This window comes from Triturus cristatus, chromosome 11 (assembly GCF_964204655.1).
Source record: "Triturus cristatus chromosome 11, aTriCri1.1, whole genome shotgun sequence".
NCBI lineage: Eukaryota > Metazoa > Chordata > Amphibia > Caudata > Salamandridae > Triturus > Triturus cristatus.
The window spans coordinates 1,006,317,382-1,006,335,719 of NC_140594.1; the positions used below are offsets into that span (position 1 = coordinate 1,006,317,382).

Sequence of the window (18,338 nt, forward strand, 5' to 3'; positions counted from 1 at the left end):
CATATGAGTCGCATTAGATGCAAAACACAAGGGGCCCCCATGGTGGATCATTTTCTAGAACAAAACCATCAGCCTGAAGATTTGAAATGGTGGGTGCTAGAAAAAGTAAGTTTGGCACCAAGAGGTGGTTCAATGGTCTTCAACTTAAAGAGGAAAGAATGTAGATGGATCCATTCTCTCAACACTGTTCAGCAAGGTCTGAATAGCCTTGAGGAAACATCTAGGGAGATGGGTCAATTGTGACATTATGATTAGAAAACCATTTCTTGATGAATTCTGTATGGGTACATGTATTGGCTCTTCCGTAGTTTGACTCTGTGATTTTGTTATCGTGAGCCTGATCGGTCACCCTTGCACTTTGACATTTTCTTTGCAAACAGATCCTTTCACATTCACAATTGGGATGGCCCTTATGCTATACTAATCCAATGCTTTTTAATATTTAATTTTGCTGTTCTACAGTTTGTCTATCTTTACATGTGATGTAAACTATGATACTTGATCTTTCCATGAAACAGATGTCACCATGAACAAGTTTTGTCATTAATTGTATACGAAGATATCTATGAACATGCATCATTACAACTAATGCTTTGGATTGACATTTTAACTGTCCGCATACACCAGCTAAGCGCGCGTACACATTTGCACCAGCTTCAGCTGCTTCGGGTCCGAGAAGCGACTGTGGTTGCCGGGCAACCTCCCTGATACGTGGTGTCTCCCACGTCCACGTAATTGTGTCACAGGCATCCCCTATGTAAAAGAGTAGTTCACACTCGCCTGCATATGACTATCGATTGAAACCGTTTCTAAATGGCATTGTTATGGGGCGGATATTATTTCAAATATGGGCATTGCTTACCGATCCCTCTTTTATCCTGTCAAACACATAGATTGACAATTTGACTTTCGGCATACGTCAACCATACGCGCGGACTCACTCGCGCTGGCTCCAGCTGCTTCAGGTCCTAGAAGCGAATGTGGTTGCCGGGCAACCTCTCTGATACGTCACTCTGCCTACGTCAGACAGGACTGCCCTTGCTTGCCTTCATTTAGCAGCCGGCCTGTCATTTGCGGCTTCCTCCAACTAAGAAAGGTGGTGCTGCAGCGTGAGTCGTGATCGCTTCGCATTGATTCCCAATTGACGTAAGCAGTTACTTCCCCACCCCTTCTCGTCTTTTAGAATTCTTTACTCAGCCATGAGTCCTCCCTAAATGCACGTTTGTTGTTACAGATAATCATATTCTAATTCGGATTGGATTTGCCGGAATACATTCACCCGATTCGGCCTTTCTTACAGGAAAACGCCGTTTGAGGTGAGCCCCGTCTAAGTGCCTAAGATATTGATGTTTAACCCGCATTTTTCACGGTTATCTAATCTCCAAATCGGTTTTATTCTATTGATTTAATCGTCACTCTCCGAGTGTCGGAATTCCCATAATTCTTTTTTAATGATGTCAGGGCGCAGTTTCAATGCTGCTTGTTCGTAATTCATTGACCCGACTCGGCCTTTCCTACAGGAAAACGCCGTGTGAGGTGAGCCCCTTCTAAGTGCCTAAGATGTTTATGGTTAACCCGCAATTTTCATGGTTATCCTATCTCCGATATCGGTTTTAATTTATCTGATTAATCGTAACTCTTCGATTTTCGGAATCCCCTTAATAATGTCGGGGCGCAGTTTCATTGTTGCTTGACAATTAGTGTTAGCGGAGTCTTTACGTCATCGCGCACTTTATTTGACTTTCAGAGACCCCATTGGATGAGGCGCTCTGTCCTTCAACACTTGAACGCTTGATTGATAGGCCATCCTAGACCATTGGCTAGGTGAGTTATGGCCCCCTGCCATTCAGGACCACACATTAAAATAATTACACATCACATTATTGATACGTACTTTACTTGCTCTTACAGGTTGCCATCGTTTATTTTAATGTCCTGATGAAGATCCTACATGACGATTTAATGTCGCTTACACTGGGTTGAAACGTCGACGATAATTGCTAGGACCAGTTCAAGACCTGTTTCTATACATACTTTGATTCATTCATGAAACAGCGTCATTGTGATTCTCCTTAATACTGGCCTCTTCTTGTATATTTTGTACATAAAGTTTTTTGTATTCAATATCTGTATATGTATATTTTGCACAATTCTGTCACTTATGTCACTTTGTCACTGACTCACTGATTCACTTTACAGTTCGTTACTTTGGTAACCTTGCCTTACAAGTGATATGGGTGATTATATAAATGATGCAATTTATATATAAAGTACAGCATTTCACCCCTTAAATTTGGCTTTACCGTGATTTGTACTCTTATCTTGTGCACGTCATCTGTACTTCATAATTTATGTGGTCCATCTTTGATTGATTCCTTATTTTTCCTTGATTTATTTATACAACAAAGTAATTGTTTTGTTCATACCCGACAGAACCTATATGTTTTGCAGCACAGCAAGCAGACCCACTAAGGACAACTTAAGGTATTAACTGAATGGTGCACCTTTAATATGCATGTGCACATTTAAACACCAACAAATATAAGTCTCTAGTTACATTATATTCATATTACATGTGGCATATGAGGTTTCATAACATGAGGATGGTTTTCCTTTTTGCCAAAACATCTCAATAGTAAATGTTAATTAACGTTTTCAGGCACACATCATGTAAGTCAAATTCACTTTATAGTGAGTACATGTCTACTAAGTAAGGATGGTTCAATAAGCAAGACTTCAAGGAATTTCTCTATTGGTATGGTTAATGCACACAATATGAGTAAGTTCACTGATCCTACAGTACATGCACTTTAGAAATAATGTAAAGTGCAACACTTATTTTAATATTGTTAGACCACACGAAACATGCTAAGTGTACAGTCATGCCATGTATCGGTTATGAGATCATTACATATTGGTGACATGTAAAGGATGGGCAGATTTGAGCTGCACCACAGGTCTGCAAACAGCCAAATAACTAGCTCCCAGTGACCTGTCACACTTGCTCTTAGGAAGGAGGAGATGTGGATGCCGCCGGAGTAGCATTGCTGAGTCTCCGTCCGCGAGTTCTGAGGCATGGATGCACATCGACATGGTCCGGGGAATATGTTCCACTCCAATCTAAGGTGATAAAACTGGCAGTGCCCCCACAGTGGAGTGACGTTAGACGCCAGTGTGGGCACTTTGAAGATGACTGCCTACGAGGTCCCTCCCCAACTATTTCCCATGAGCTTCGGGATCATATGTGTCACGCAGCAGATGCAGTGATGCTTATTGAACACATCCAGGTACTCCCATGGTTACGGCTTTCCTGCTGTAGAAGTTAGATTGTTGGCTCTGCTGGGAGATTATACGGTGCCCGGCAGCGTGGGCAACGGATGATAGCAGTAAGCAATTTTAATCCAGGACAGGAGGCATACTTGTCCCCAGAAGAGTGTAATATTTATTCAGCACTGGACGAGTGACGACCACACGCTGTGCTGGTGGCTATCTGAGGTCTGTGGTGTTTTCAGCTCTTATAAAAATACCCAGGATTTGACACACTCTTCCTCCCCTCCTTCAATCATCGATAACTATTTGCTATAACCTCCACCCCACAGCCTCTGCACAGACGCTTCTGTGATGACTTAAGATAACAAAGAAAATTCTAAAATGCCACCTGCACATAAACAATCTGAAATGGTGTTTTCAAACTTTTATGTGTGCGGCTTAATACAGCACAAATAGAAGTTGAAAAACATAATGTTTTAGAATGATTGTTTATGTACAGGAAGGGGTACCTTCCTGCAAAGAAACAATCACAAGAGGTAATTTCTGGGTTCCATGTGTGCTGCAGAATGCAGCACACATAGAAAGAGGAAAGAACTAGGAGAAATGAAAACATTTCTCCTTGTTGCCCCTCCCTATGCCTCCCCTTGGGAGGCGTAGCATTCTGACGCACTTCCAGGTTTACGAATTCTCGTAAACCTGGAAATGTGGCAGAAGCCATGGGTGTTGCGTGGGAACACCCACAGCAACACCAAAGACAAGTCCCTTTCATGCAAAGTGTTGCGTGTGAAGGGGTCATATGTACAAGGACACAAAAAGCCATGCAGGGTGGCTTTACTTGTCCTTGTAAATGTGGGGCAGCAGGTTGCGCTGCCGGTGTGTCACAAAAAAATTGACGCACAAGTGGCGCAAGGGACTTGTGAATAAGCCCCTTGATGTCTCATGTAACAGACAGATTAGAAGAAATGGAGCAGAGACTGTCCAACTGTGAGGATAAAATGCTCACAACTGAAAAGCAAACAGTCAGGCTCAAGAAAGAGATTGTGTCCCTGTGTGATAAACAAGAGACATTGGAGAACCACTCCAGACATTTAAAACCTGCATTTCACTGTGGCCCCTGAAAAAAATGAGGGCAATATTGGACCTATTTTATTTGTTGAGTGTTTGATTGGATTTTGTTGTTCTGGAACTCTCCCAAGATCTAACTATTATGCGGGCACACCGTGTCCCAGTGTATCCACCACCTCAAGCCAAAAATCTTCACACAATCCTAGTTAACTTTGCAAACCACAGAATTATGGAATCGGTGCTGGCAAAAGCTATACAATGAAAGTCATTTTCTGTACAGAATGATTTCTCAGTTAGGATCTATTCTTATATAACAATTGAGTGTATGTAGGTATAGGGAGTTTAGGAAAATGATTCCCCAGCTGTGGGTATTGAGAGCACGGGCCTTTATATTTCAGACTTCTAGGCTTAAAGTACTACCCAAGAGTCACGTTCAGGTGTTCTCTCAAGTCACAGAGGCCCAACCATTTTTGAGAGACCTTAAGGAGAGCAGCAGCCCGGGATTATGATCCCCTTTCTCAATTATGGAAAGGCGCAGATTGGCATAGTTCAATGTGAAAACACGATTGGTGCTGACCATACATTTTTATGCATTTAGACATATACTTCATATTTGCCTTATAACTTAGACCTAATGTTTATTATGCCGCAAGGTTGCAAGTTAATATACATAGTTGCCTAAATTTAACTTAAACACAAGTAGGATGACACTGTAAATATAAGCAGCAGACTTACAAGAAGATATGGGATGAGTTTGGGAATGGAGCATAATAATAGAAGTTTATGAGACCTCAGGACAACTAGGTATAGTTAGTCTTTCAAATGTTAGCGGGAGGTAGCAGTGAGGATATTGAGAGACAAAAAGGGTTCCAGGGGGTAGGGTGGAGACTGTTTTCTTCACAGGGACCAGAGCTTTGGGAACTTGTCACGGTGCCAGTTGCCAATGGGTCAAGGGTTGGTGCTTAGACATGGCACCGGCGATAGTACCTCATCACTTGGTGTTGCATAAAAGAAAAGAAAAAAGGTGCAAATGAAAAGAGCATTCATCACCTATGGCATTTTTGGATCTGCTACATGAGCACTAGGCACCTTATAAAGTTAAGTACTTTACACAGTTCTGTTGTACTTTAATTAATCATAATTCCATTTACTACACGTAGAGTTTGGTTAGATCCTCACAAACTGCTACTAGGTCTAGGCACATTAGTGATATAAGGAATATAGGAGCTAGGTTATATACATTGCTCTATTGGTAGTTACATCTGTATTGAATCAATCAAAGGCCTCTCTGAATGCAGGGATTCAACCACGTGTATTATAGATGATGGATAAATTGAAGATCCAATCCTGTCCTTCAATGTTAAAGGATTAAAATATATTTAACAGAGGGCAGTGCAGTTGAAAATTGAATCCTGCTTCATAATCTCTCAGTGATTCTTTTTCAAGAGACCCATATTACATCTACAAAGTTAAGTAAGTTTAAATTGTTTAACTCTTGGGTGGGTTTTATATGCTTCTCTTCCTCAGAGACGGCCTACAGAGGTGTTACTATTTTCATTGCTAAACAACCATTACCCCAAATTCATAACTGGCAAAAAGATAAAGGAGATTGTTGGTGCTATGTTAACTGCACAGTCGCTTCAGCCTTCGTCACACTTGTTAGCTAATAGAGGATAACCCCCAACCATAATTTTCACTTTCTCAATATGTATGGAAACAAGCAATATCCATTCTATTTCTCCCTCATGAAGATAAAATTCTGATTCCAAAAGCTTTAACTGTCCAAGAACCAATGGATGCCTTTAGCAGCCTAGCCAACGGGAATTCCTGTGGCCTCGATGGTTATTTTGCTGAGTTTTTAAAACTTTTTGCTAATACCCTGTGTACCAATTTTCTATTATTAGCAGATTCCATTCTTGGAGTGGGGGAGGGATAGGGGAACGCATCCAATTTTTGTAAATGAGGAAGATAAAAACCCATGCAGCCTGATTCATATAGCCTTAGCACTCTTTTGAATTTGTATTATAAGATCTTTATGAAGTTGATTGTAGCCAGGGTTAACAGACTTATTTCCAAGCCAGTGCGTAATGATCGAAATGGTTTAATCCTGGGGCATCAATGACACAACAATACACATTATTTTATAGTCGCCCTAGATGTCTTTAACACAAAAAACCTACAGTGATGGTACTTTGACTCAATACTGAAAAAGCATTTGATTTAGTGGCCTGGGAAATTCTCTTGTGGTTAAATTTGTTTTTTTTCCTGACTCATAAAGATCCTTCACAGGCTCTATGAGAGAATGACTGCTAAGCTGATTATTTATTCATCAGATGCAGGTAATTTTAAAGTGCGTAGAGGGACCAGACAAGGGTGTCCCCGCTCCCCAGTTGTATTTGCCTTATTTATAAAGCCCTTAGATATCGCAATTCGGGTAGACACCAGAATTCACCTTCTCTTTCCTCAAATTGCATAAATTAAGTTATATGCAGAAGATATTATGTTATTTTTAAAGCCACATAAAGTATGTCATTTGAAATTTTTACAGTGTTCTAAACTTTAGGAGGATGCATAAATCTAAAACTTAAACTGTGGTGCTACAGTGCAAAGCACTTGAGAGAATCTATTGCCAGATCCTAAAAGTTACTTGAACCAACATCCCAAACATTATTTGACCATAAACTCAACTAATAACATCGAAGATTTCTATGACTTATATTAAAAAACGTTTATTAAATAAAATCAAGATAATGTTAGCTGCACCAATTGACAATACTCGGGAGAGAAGCCCTTATAAAAATGAGAATTTAGCCAATGCTTGGTTTCTACTTTTTTGCCGCCCCTTGCATTTTATATGCTTCTTTCTTTCAGAAGTTGGAATCAGTGATTTCCTCCTTGTTATAGCACGATTCAAGTCCAAGTTTATCACTCAGAAATGTATACTCTCCCACTTCCATGGGGGCATTAGCATGGGCGTTGATTCACCAAAATGCGAGGGGTAGCGGAAGTGAAATCATATACCCTTTGACCTTAATGACATCACAGTAAGTGACATCATATGACCCTTGGCCCTGTTTATTTTCAGGAAGGTATGTCACATGCCCCTAACATCGCACGCACACTCTTTCACCCCACATTAAACTCATTCTCATACATTCTCACTCACTCACTTACATTCACTATCTCATTCCAACTCACTCATAATTACTGACGCTCAGGCACAGCTTTACTAATGCTTTGCGCTATGTTGACCCAAACCAGTGCAAAGTGTTAGGGTGGGATTTACTTCTCAACGTAAATTTTGATTTGTGTTGGATACTATCCTAAAATAATGCAAAATTGAGTTATGCACTGCTTTCCTTTATTTGTGGTCAAGTTGGCGCTCTGTGAGGTGATTGGCTGTCCCTTTTACCCATTGGTTTTCATGCAGATTCCTATCTGCAAATGATGGCAGAAAGAATTTTGTGCCAAAATTGTACAACTTCTCAAGGCAGGCATAACAAGGAGAAATGTCTTAATTTCTCGTTTTACCAACCTTGAATATTTGTTGCATTGTACAGCACACTGCAAAGTGGGTAAAGCCTTACAGCATAGTTTTTGTACTGGAAGAGACTCCTCCTTGTACAAAATCTATGCGTCAAAGAATGCACACATCTTTGCCCTATGGTGCAAGCTTGTGTGCGTTGGCTGCCAAAAGTGCACCAGTGCACAGGGAGAGTAACAATGTACCATATCTTAGTGGATATTGTGCGTTATTTCTCTCTCTTTGATGCTAGGCAGCGCAGCATCTTTAGTGCAGCAGTCATTGCCTTGAGTCGAAAAATAGTAAGGCGCTTATTTTTGAGCCCTTGCGTAACTTTTGCGCCGCTGATGCGTCACTTCGTAAACCCCTGAGCCACATTATACCTGCGCCAGGTATAATGTATGCAGTGTGGGCGTTCTGACGCAAGTAAGCCTCGTAGAAGTGACGCAGTGAAATCTATGAGATTTCACTGCTTCATTTCTAGGACGCAAATGCGTCATTATCTTATGCCTGCCTCATAGCAGGCACATTTGAAATGGGACTTGCCCATGTGAAATAACCCATTGATGGAGTTGTCACTTTTGTGACACACTCCAGCAATGCGTTATTTTTGCGTCTATAGATACTTCAGAAATACTGACATCTGTAAATCCTTGCGACATGATGCGTCATACTGTTAATATGACGCAGCCAGCATGTCACAAGGAGGATGCAATGAAAAGTGACGCATCGATGTTTTCACGCAGCGATGCGTCACTTTTCATAAATGAGGCCCTAAATCTGGGCCACAATCTAACACAATCTCATTAACTACCTGTCGCTGACTCTCACTAACACACACACGCACTTACGTATACAGACATGCTCCACATACACACAAAAGGTCTCACATAAACACACTCTCACCCACAAGCATGCACACAACATACATTTAAAAATGTATACCTCAGCTGCCACAAAAGGTGTGTTCGATTTTTTATTACACTAATAGTGTATAATTTAATGTTATTCACTATTAGAATAAAGGAGAATGGGTTGAAACAAAGGAATGTGGAGCTGTCCCTGTGTTTTTGGTACATAATTTGCCCCCTCTGAGGCCAGGGGTGCCAAGACAGTGCCAGGGGTTGCAAGGAGAAAGCCAGGTGTCGCTGCTGCGACCTCTGGCGACCTTTAAATGACTTCTATGGGCGTTAGCCCAACCTTATTTCAAACTGTATTACTTCACCTATTTTGGCAACTTCTCTACCTTGAACGTCAATAATATTGAAGTGATGCTGTGCTTAACTAAATCTAAAATAAAAAGTGCATTATAACGTAACTTAATATTATAAGGTGTTGAATTGTTTCTCAGTTAGAAACACACAATTTAGAAAAAGAATTTGGAACATCACAATTCAATGTCTCAACCAGTCTTGCAGATTTGGTTTTACAAAACCTACTGGAAATAGGCCATGTAATATTAACCAGATGGAAAATACACAAGTATTACAAAATTTCAGATTTTTTACCCAACAATGAATGGAAAACATAGGATAACACAGTTGGATGAATTAAGATTGATAAAATGTGGGCGCACTTGTAAAATGGGATCTATTTCTTTCTTCAGAAGATAATTCCCTCCCTGATATATGAGCAGGAAGAACTAGTCTATAATTTTTTAGAAAGTTCTACTTTTATAAGAACTGGAAGCAATTGTTGGTGAATTTAAACCTATCCAATATATTCCCTAAAATCTCTAACAGATGGGTAAAGGGTTAAACTATGCATAACACAGCAGCTATCTGAATAAGATTGACCCACCTAACTCAGTTACTTGCTTCAGAGGCAATAACTTAGAAAAAGGCCAATTGGTTCCATATTATATGGTCTTGCGAAAAACTAATAGCTTTTGGAATTCAATCTATAAATACATTGAGAACGTATTTGATTGCACAAATCACTTGCAATCCATACATTTCTTTGATTGGGTATTTTTCTATGTAGGGGCTACAGGAAGATTTCAAAAACTGATTTATATTGCGATGCTGGTAGCGCATTTACTAATATTACAATGCTGGAGAACCCCTATGATCCCACTTATCCCTTCTGGCTTGATAAATTGATTAGAGTACGACAGTGTGAAGAACTCTGCAAAACAAGCCCGATGAACACTAACATTCTTGAAAATTTGAGGCTCAATTTATTCTGTAGCCATTTATTGCACTTTGTTCTTTCGCACTTTATGTTCGGCGTGCACACTTTATTTGTGCACTTTATTTAGCACACTACATTTATAGTCCTCAACTCTTTGTTTCCTTCTTGAAATCATCTCTCTTGATGAAGTGTGATGTAGGGTTTTGTCCTCAGTGTGATTCTTTGATTCTCTTTTGATGTATTTTATCCACCAATTTTTGTACCAACTTCTGTAAAATAAGAACAAAAAAACACACAGACTTGCCCTTCTGGCACTGCCAGATTGTCCTATACACCAAAGCGATCCTATGTATGTTCAGTTTTACTTTTCTATCCCACATCATGGTGGGCTCCTTTGCTGTCATTGCAACACCCTACCGTATTTTAGAAGCAAAATGTCTTTGTATAAAGACCACTATCCACATTTAAAATCATTATAGCAAAAATAAAACATAGCCTAGAAAGACAAAAATATCAGATGGAGATACAGAGAACAGATAAGTATAATTTGTGAAATATTTTTGGGAGAAAAGGTTGAGCCCAAAAGGAATGCCATATGTGTTTTCTATACCCTAAATTACACAGTCGGAGTCCAATCTTCTCCGCACCCCCTTCAAACCCCTAAAAAACAGCAGTCAAAGCAGTGCCATTGCACTCACACTATTCTCCCACTGAATTAGCTTTAGTAGCCCTATACAACCAATGCTATCAAATGCAGCCGACAGAGGAAACAGATTGTGAGAGAGGAAGGGTGGAGCATGTCATGTGCAAACTTATTAAGTCTCACTCTTAAACCAAAACTGTGGGAAAATAATTTAATTGAAACACTTAGGCAAAGATTTAATAAGGGTTGCACTGAAGCATGCCTTTTTGAAGAGTAGAAATTCTCACTCCTGCAAAAAATGATTAAATAGCTCCCACCGTTGGAAGCTAGGCTCCTCATGGGTATTCTGGGGAAAGGGGGAATATCCCATATCTACCGATCACTGATAAACAATACCCTTCCACATTAGACTCCCTCAGGATTGTATAGGCACTTTGGAGGAGGAAGACTGGAGGGATGCATTGATGGCTCCCAGGGTGCTAACCATATCGGCCAGGCTCGGCCTTATCCAAATCTATTATCTCCATTGCGCATATCTTACCCCTGTGCGTCAGCACAAAGCGGGCTTCCTCCCGACCTCAAAATGCTCGCGTGTTGAGGTGGAACAAGCTGATTTTTATCACATGGTCTGGTCCTGCGCCATCCTTTCCAGATACTGGGTGTTTATTGTGGCTGAGCTGAGTGACACACTGGGCTGGGTGGTCCCCCTTAGTCCTCTTACCCTTCTCCTGGGGGTGATGGAGGGGATAGATTGTTACCGTACTGACAGATTGTTCCTAGGGACAGCCATCTTGGTAGCCAAAAGAGACATTGCAGTGGCATGGAAGGACTCAGCATCTCCATCTATTGCGAAATACCGTAAAGGAGAGGACTGGTGCGCCATCCAAGAAAAAACTGTATATGAGGCAAGAGGCTGTCTGGCCAAACATGAGCGCATATAGGGCAAGTGGCTGGGCTTGGTAAGCTGATGTTCCACAGACGATGCTTGGAAGTCTTAGGGGGGCAATATAGGTCTTGTCTGTTTGCATGGTCCAAAAAGGGAAAAGTCTGATAATGCAATTAACTGCCTTGTATGTCACAGTGACGCACTGTTTTACTTTGTTGCTCATAAAAACCAATTTGATTGTTTGAAAAAAAAACAAATAGCTGCCACCTTTTCCAGAGCTTTTTAGGTGGCGGGGGGGGGGGGGACAGACCTGAGGTGTAATCACACTCTCCACAGATATCATTTATTAAGTTACACATTCCTGAAATTAAAAATATTACTAAATCAATTAAAGGATCTGTCTGTTGTATTGACAACTGATACGAACTTTGCTTTTTTTCTTCCTTTAGATGATCCTGGGAGACCTTCTAAGATTCTGCATAATTCTAATTACTGTTGTCATCGGATTCAGTGCAGGTACATTTTCTATAATCTATCTTGTGCTTGACGGAGTGAACTATGAAATAAGTTAAATATATTATGGACTGGGAATAATATTATTTGACAGCTTAATCATTAAACATTTTGCCGGTTTTAATAAGATTTGTGGTTATTAAACAAAACATGCAACATGCTAGAATGCAAATGTATTCGATATTTTGTGAGGTAAGAAGGGATCACTCAGGTCACTAACTCCCTTGAAATCATCCTTCAAAGGACATTATACTTACATTTATTAGTGATCTCAAAGCCATTGCAGACTACAATAATGTAAATGTTCTAGTCTCCAGTCCTTCCACAAGCTGGGCACCATATCAGGTCTAACAGCATCCTCAGGAAAACAATCAGCTCAGGTCATTGCAAGCATGAATCTTTGATAATGTCCTTAGAGCTATGGCTGACCTTGGAGAACGGATGTAAGGAAAATCTTCATAGTCTGTCCAAATTCTTTCCTGGGGCTGAACGCGATGTTGTAAGGGGAAGATGGTGAACCCTCATCAGGAATAACAGCTCCCCCCCTTCCTCCATTTACATAACAAATTTGTGTTGCTCTCTATTGAAAGGCCCTCAAAGTGTGCCTACTCCATGGATGGCACAAGATTTAATTAGAAGTTACCACATTATACCTGGATGTTCTTAGAAGGTCAGGGGATTACTGTTACCCACCTCTTTAGTAGAGTTTTTTTGCTTTACGGTTTGCAAACCTGATACACTCCAGAGATGCTTCAAACCTCCCATTGGTCTTGAGAGGTGCGCACGGGGTAATGAGTTGAAGGCATTCAAAAGCATGATAGACCCACCGAATGCCCCCACACAAGTATACTCCTCAGGTGGTGACCCTTGCTGTGGGGATAGATCTTACAAGAAAGCAGACTCTTGGCACCTTGTGAAAGACTGTTCCCTCGGAAGGGGTCACTCCTGAGTTTCATCAGGTTATGACACTTTGGCATCCTCCTTCAGACTCTCCCAGGCTCCTTAAACAACGGGCCCTCAGCAAGTGCTGGCTACTCCATCAGAGCATACACTGAATAGTCCACCTCAAAGTGGGTTTAGTGGCGCCCACAGTGGCAGGTCCAACTTGCACTCTGCCCTGGACCTTTTTGTGAGCATCTGTCCTTTGAGTTTCGGGTTCCGTAACAAGATACTACTATCGGGCTCTCTGGTACCCGGTCAGTTCAAAATCCACCTCACAAAAAATCAAGGAGATTATTTCCTCATGAACACTTTTTCAGGAAGATGTTTGTCTCACACACACAGATCATCAGAACTCTTGCCACCTTGCCTTCATCTGATGCTAGTCTGCTCAGACCGGGGACTTGTCTAACATGTTTCTCTGGGGCTAAGAGCTGATGGTCTCTTATTGTCTTGCTGACTTCACTGTCTTGGAGTTAATTTAGTCTGTGGCCATCTACAGACAATAAGACCCAAATTTACTATCCTCTGCGTTGTCCTTACATCGCACAAGGTTGCACAATTACAACAGAAAGGCTTTAATAAGATTTACAAAGCAACACAAGGGCTTTTTGCTTCCCTTTACAAAGAAATGTAACAACGCAGCAATTTGTGCTACATTGCATTAAACTTATGGGGGCAGATTTATGTTGGACTTGCGCCACTTTTACGCCGCCGTTGCGTCACTTTTGTGACGCAGCGGTGGCGTAAACCCTGTGCCACGTTGCGCCCTATTTACATCGTGATGCATCTATGAAGATGCGTCACGGTGTAAAGCCCTGCGCCACATGAAACCTGCGTCAGGTTTCATGTGGGCGTTTCTACGCAGGGGGGGGGGCGTTCTGCCGCAGGAACGCCCCTGAAAAGTGACTCAGTGAAATCTACAAGATTTCACTGAGTCACTTTTCCAACGCTGATGCGTCAAAACCCTGTGCCTGCTTGAAGCAGGCGTAAGGCTTGACGCACCACGTTACACATAGGGCAAGTTGGAAGAGTGCTGGATTTGCGTGTCGCACGCAATACTACTCCAGCACTGCGCCAACTTTACGCCCCAGATGCGACACGCATCTGTTTATTCCTGCGCCATGATGCGCCGCATTGTAAATGAGGCGCTTCATGGGTGGCGTAAGGGTAAACTTGCGTGTCGCATCTTTCCTGGCGCATCCCTGCTGATTTGCAGAGATGCGCCAGGCAACATAAATCTGCCCCATAGTTTATAGCTTGTAGGTGCTTCATGGGTGGAGTATGGGCATTCCTTTGCATCCACTCATGGAATTGGCGCAATTCCAGATTTACAAAGGTATGTAAACTTTGGATTGCTTCAAATCAGTACACCTAACAGGGGCTAGTGTAACACGTAGAAAATCTTTTTTCCCTTGTTTTGTCCTTTTTCTTTGTGTGATACAATTTGCAGCACACATAGAAAGAGGAAAATCCTTCTAAGGATAGTTATGTGAAGGAAAGTTTCCCTTCCTGCACAAAAACTATCCTGCTCGTAATGCAGGAACACTTGCAGCATGGTGCAAGGGTGCTTACGTTGGCACTAAGCAGCAAACAAGGTGTCTTTGTCTGCTGTCCTGCGTTGCATGAAACATTAGCAAATATGCCCCAACGCACAGAATGTGTTGGATTTTCAGTGGTGCACAAGGGGCATCACCACGTCCTGATCATACTGTGGTTCATTCTGTCTAATTCAATGTTTATCACACCCGGTAATTACTAGGTGCAATAAACGTTGAGCCTTTTGTTAATTTTAAGCCGGTCAAACCTTTAGGAATTTCAGAAGGGGAAAGGCACGGTATTTATGGGATATGTGATTTCAGTTCACCAAGATTCAAAATCTACATGTTATTCCCACAAAACAAATTTTTTATCGAAGGCAATAATTATCACATCTGAAGGAGCTTGCTCCTAATCAGTCCCTTAATATTACCCTTTTTGCTACCTGAAAATGTGTTTAAGCTCTTCCTGGGAGGAGACCTTATGGTATCTTGAAGCATGTAGTCATATGTTTTAATTGAGAAATGCTCTTTAAAGACAACTGGCCATTCTTTTTTCGAAAGGTGCACACCCTGGCAAAGTCAATAGATCTAATTGGTATTATTGTGAAAAGTCTTATGAACTACAGTAGAACTGAATAGGGGTGTTGGTGGATTTTAGGGATAGGGCTTTCTTGTGCACAGATCATTTAATGGTACCTTGCACATAACGAAAAAAGACTATGGGGCCGATTACGATGCGGACCATAAGGGTCCGGGCCGCATTGTACTCACCTATTCGGTTTTATTTCTGACTGCCGCATTATGATGCAGGCGGTTAGAAACTAAACCAGCCGGTCATTCCGGCTGGCTTCCAACGGTCTTAAGGAGTCCATCAGCCAGTCAGAGTTGGGTCGTAATCCCAGGGGGCGGGCCTTTCCGCCCTTGGGATTACAATGCATGGTTTCTGACTTGGTTTTCATGCCGACCTGACGGACATGGAAACTATGTTGGTAAGAAGTATGGGGGCCCCCAGCAGGGCCCCCTTGTGCTTGCGGTTTGTCGTTGGGGGACAAGGGGGCATGTATGGTACCCCCCTGTTGATTCCTGCACCCTGTGGCACGGTTTCATCTGGCCCAATATTTATGAGGTTTGGTTTTTTTACTAGTAAATATTGTTTATTAGACTTCACTTTCATAAAAATAAAGTTATCAAGACAACACAGTTAAAAATAGATGGATTTAACAGATCAAAAACAAACCTTGTCTCAATGTTAACACCTGACCATCTTGTATTGCGAAAAGGACATGGGTGGGATAAGTAGCAGTTAAGCATGACTATCAGAGCCCTGCTGATCTTTTGGTAGCACAATGTCCGTGTTACATATTAAGCAGGGCCACTGGCATTATGCACAGGGGGAGGCCAAATTATGTGGCAGCACAGCAAGGGGGCGACATTGTCCACAGTGTCCTCGGAGGGTTCATCAGAGGTAGTTCTCTAGCTGTGCAGGCTCGACCTACGAACGCAGCCTCAGTCTTTTCCTTGAGGGCCAGTCCAAAACGTTTGATGACATTCGTACTGGCCGTCCCTCCTTGCTTATAGGGTTGCCTTGGTACTTTACAGTATGGGTGCAGACTCTTGTGGTGCAAACGCCGATACGACAGCAATTATGAGTCTCAACGCTCTCAAGGTAGCAACTTCATGAATGGCCCCTCCTGGAAAACTAGGTCACCTGCAACTCGGCAGTACGGGTTTGGCAAGTCCCGTGCTGCGCTATCTCACAGTTCAGTCCAGCCGTCTTCTTGCATATGGGGCGTCGCCAAATCAACACTGCACACAAGCTACGACTCAATCGGTGCACAGCTGTTCCGTCACACCTCTCTCAGGGAATCTTTCAGCAGGGCTTCCCATTAGATCTCACTCTCTCCAATGCTCTCCTCTTCCTCACAGGGCACATTGGTCTTGACAAGGAGGCAGACACTTATGCTCCAGAGCTTGTGATCTTAGTTTTCCCTGAGTGATTCACACTTCTTCAATCTTAGCAATATTTACTTTCTTGCCCTGTTCCTAGCTGTGTACAGGGCAAGCAAGAGAAAGATTTACCTGATTTTTGTCACGTAAAATCTAAAATAAAAACGTTACTGGGCAATTGTGGAGCATTATAGGCTACATCACCCAGCTGTACCTTCAAAAACATTTTTTTGAGAACTAACTAATGGTTCACATTTTCCCCCCGCAGTGCAGTAGGATGCAGAGGGCTTTTCCATCCAACAGTATTACTGCATTATTTTGGCATTTTTACACTGTTTAGGCGCTGGTTGCATCTCATTAGTACCAATTTAACACCCAAATATAGCAATCAGCAACAGAAAGGTAACCAGTCAACCTTTGCAATTGGCCTTACACTGCACAGCAACAATTGTCGCTGCATTTTTAGTAACGTTTGAACTGTTTGAGCTAGAAACTGTTTTTTTGTTAAATCTGTAGATTATGCAGCAGATGATGGATTATGTGGCAAATCTATAAATATGTAATAAATGCCATGGCTACACAATCACATAATTCTAGTGGCCCTGATCTTAAAGCAGATGTTGTAAAGGTAGACCTTAGGGCACCAAACCAAATGCATATCATTGCCTACGTCTACTACCCTGGCAGCTCCTGAATGGTGTCCTGGTCTATGCATTTTACAAAGAATTACAGGACTTCCTGATGAGTACTAATGATCTGGACCTGCCCAACAATGCAGATCATTGCACCAGGACTCATGCCAGAGACAAACATTCATCAAGAGTTCAGGGAATGCCTTCGGAAATCATAGTGACAACACCCCCCCTATAGTTCTATACTCTTGGCCCTAAGTGTTTTTAAACAATACAAGTGTACTTGTTCCAGGCAACCTTAGTGTTTCACTAACAATGTTTATCTTCCTTTTGCAGCCTTTGATGTCCACTTCCAAGCATTAAACACAACGTTATGCCCGATCTTCAGGGATTTCCCATTCACAATGTTCACCGTCTTCCAGCTAATGATGGGCCTCACTGATCTTCCAGGTCCTCCAGCTGTTAAATTTCCAGATTTCGTCATTATCCTCTACATGGTCTACATGTTTTTTGCATTTATTCTCCTTTTGAACCTTCTTATTGCACTGATGGGCGACACTCATTTCAGGGTAACCGGCAAGCGCAAGGCTTTATGGAAAGCACAGGTAAGAACTAGGGTTGGATTTTCATATACTGTAAAACTAAAGGCAAAGTGCATTCATCAAACATATCAAGATATAGTACTTTGAGTAAGGGCATCTGTCAAAAATTGGTGGATGCCTTACCCTAGAATATCTTTATTTTGGAAACTGCCTAGTTTCGGATGGCAGGCCTCAGCCGGCTCTACCATCAGAAATCCCAGCCACCACTGGGCTCCTGGCTTCATGGGACCCAAAGGAAAGCTCGATTTAGAGCAGAGCCTGCACATTATTTTGTTCTGCTAAGGGAGCCATGCCCTTTTTGATTCCTAATATGGAGCCTCAGCCGACTTTGCCTTCTGAAACCACTTTGGGGTGGGCAATCTTTCACTGTCCCACTGATTTGACTGGCATAGAAGACAATGTGGTTTGCTCAGCATGCTCGGCCTGGAAAACCCAAACATGGAAAATCAAGAGCAGAAAACTTCCAGAGAGCCAGGGACGTTGGGGTTTTTGCTGTTCAAAAACAAATGTCCAATTAGGGGTTTGTTGTATAAAAATAAAAAAACAAAAAAATGGCAAGGGCCTTGACTCACTGCCATGATGTGGTAAACTGACATTGGATAATTCCAATCTAGTTGTGGTGGACAAGTCTCAGCCAGGTCAGT

At 41.9% G+C, this 18,338-nt stretch overlaps 1 protein-coding gene across 3 annotated transcripts in view; it reads left to right on the forward strand.

The window, feature by feature from the left end:
* The window catches only part of LOC146785834 (transient receptor potential cation channel subfamily V member 6-like), a 318,210-nt gene that overhangs the window by 280,261 nt on the left and 19,611 nt on the right, over positions 1 to 18,338 (forward strand). For all 3 annotated transcript variants that reach the window (XM_085635167.1, XM_085635169.1, XM_085635168.1), the window contains 2 exons: positions 11,970 to 12,036; positions 17,429 to 17,697. In XM_085635167.1, the coding sequence (XP_085491293.1) occupies positions 11,970 to 12,036; positions 17,429 to 17,697 (336 nt within the window). The remainder of the gene's footprint in view (positions 1 to 11,969; positions 12,037 to 17,428; positions 17,698 to 18,338) is intronic.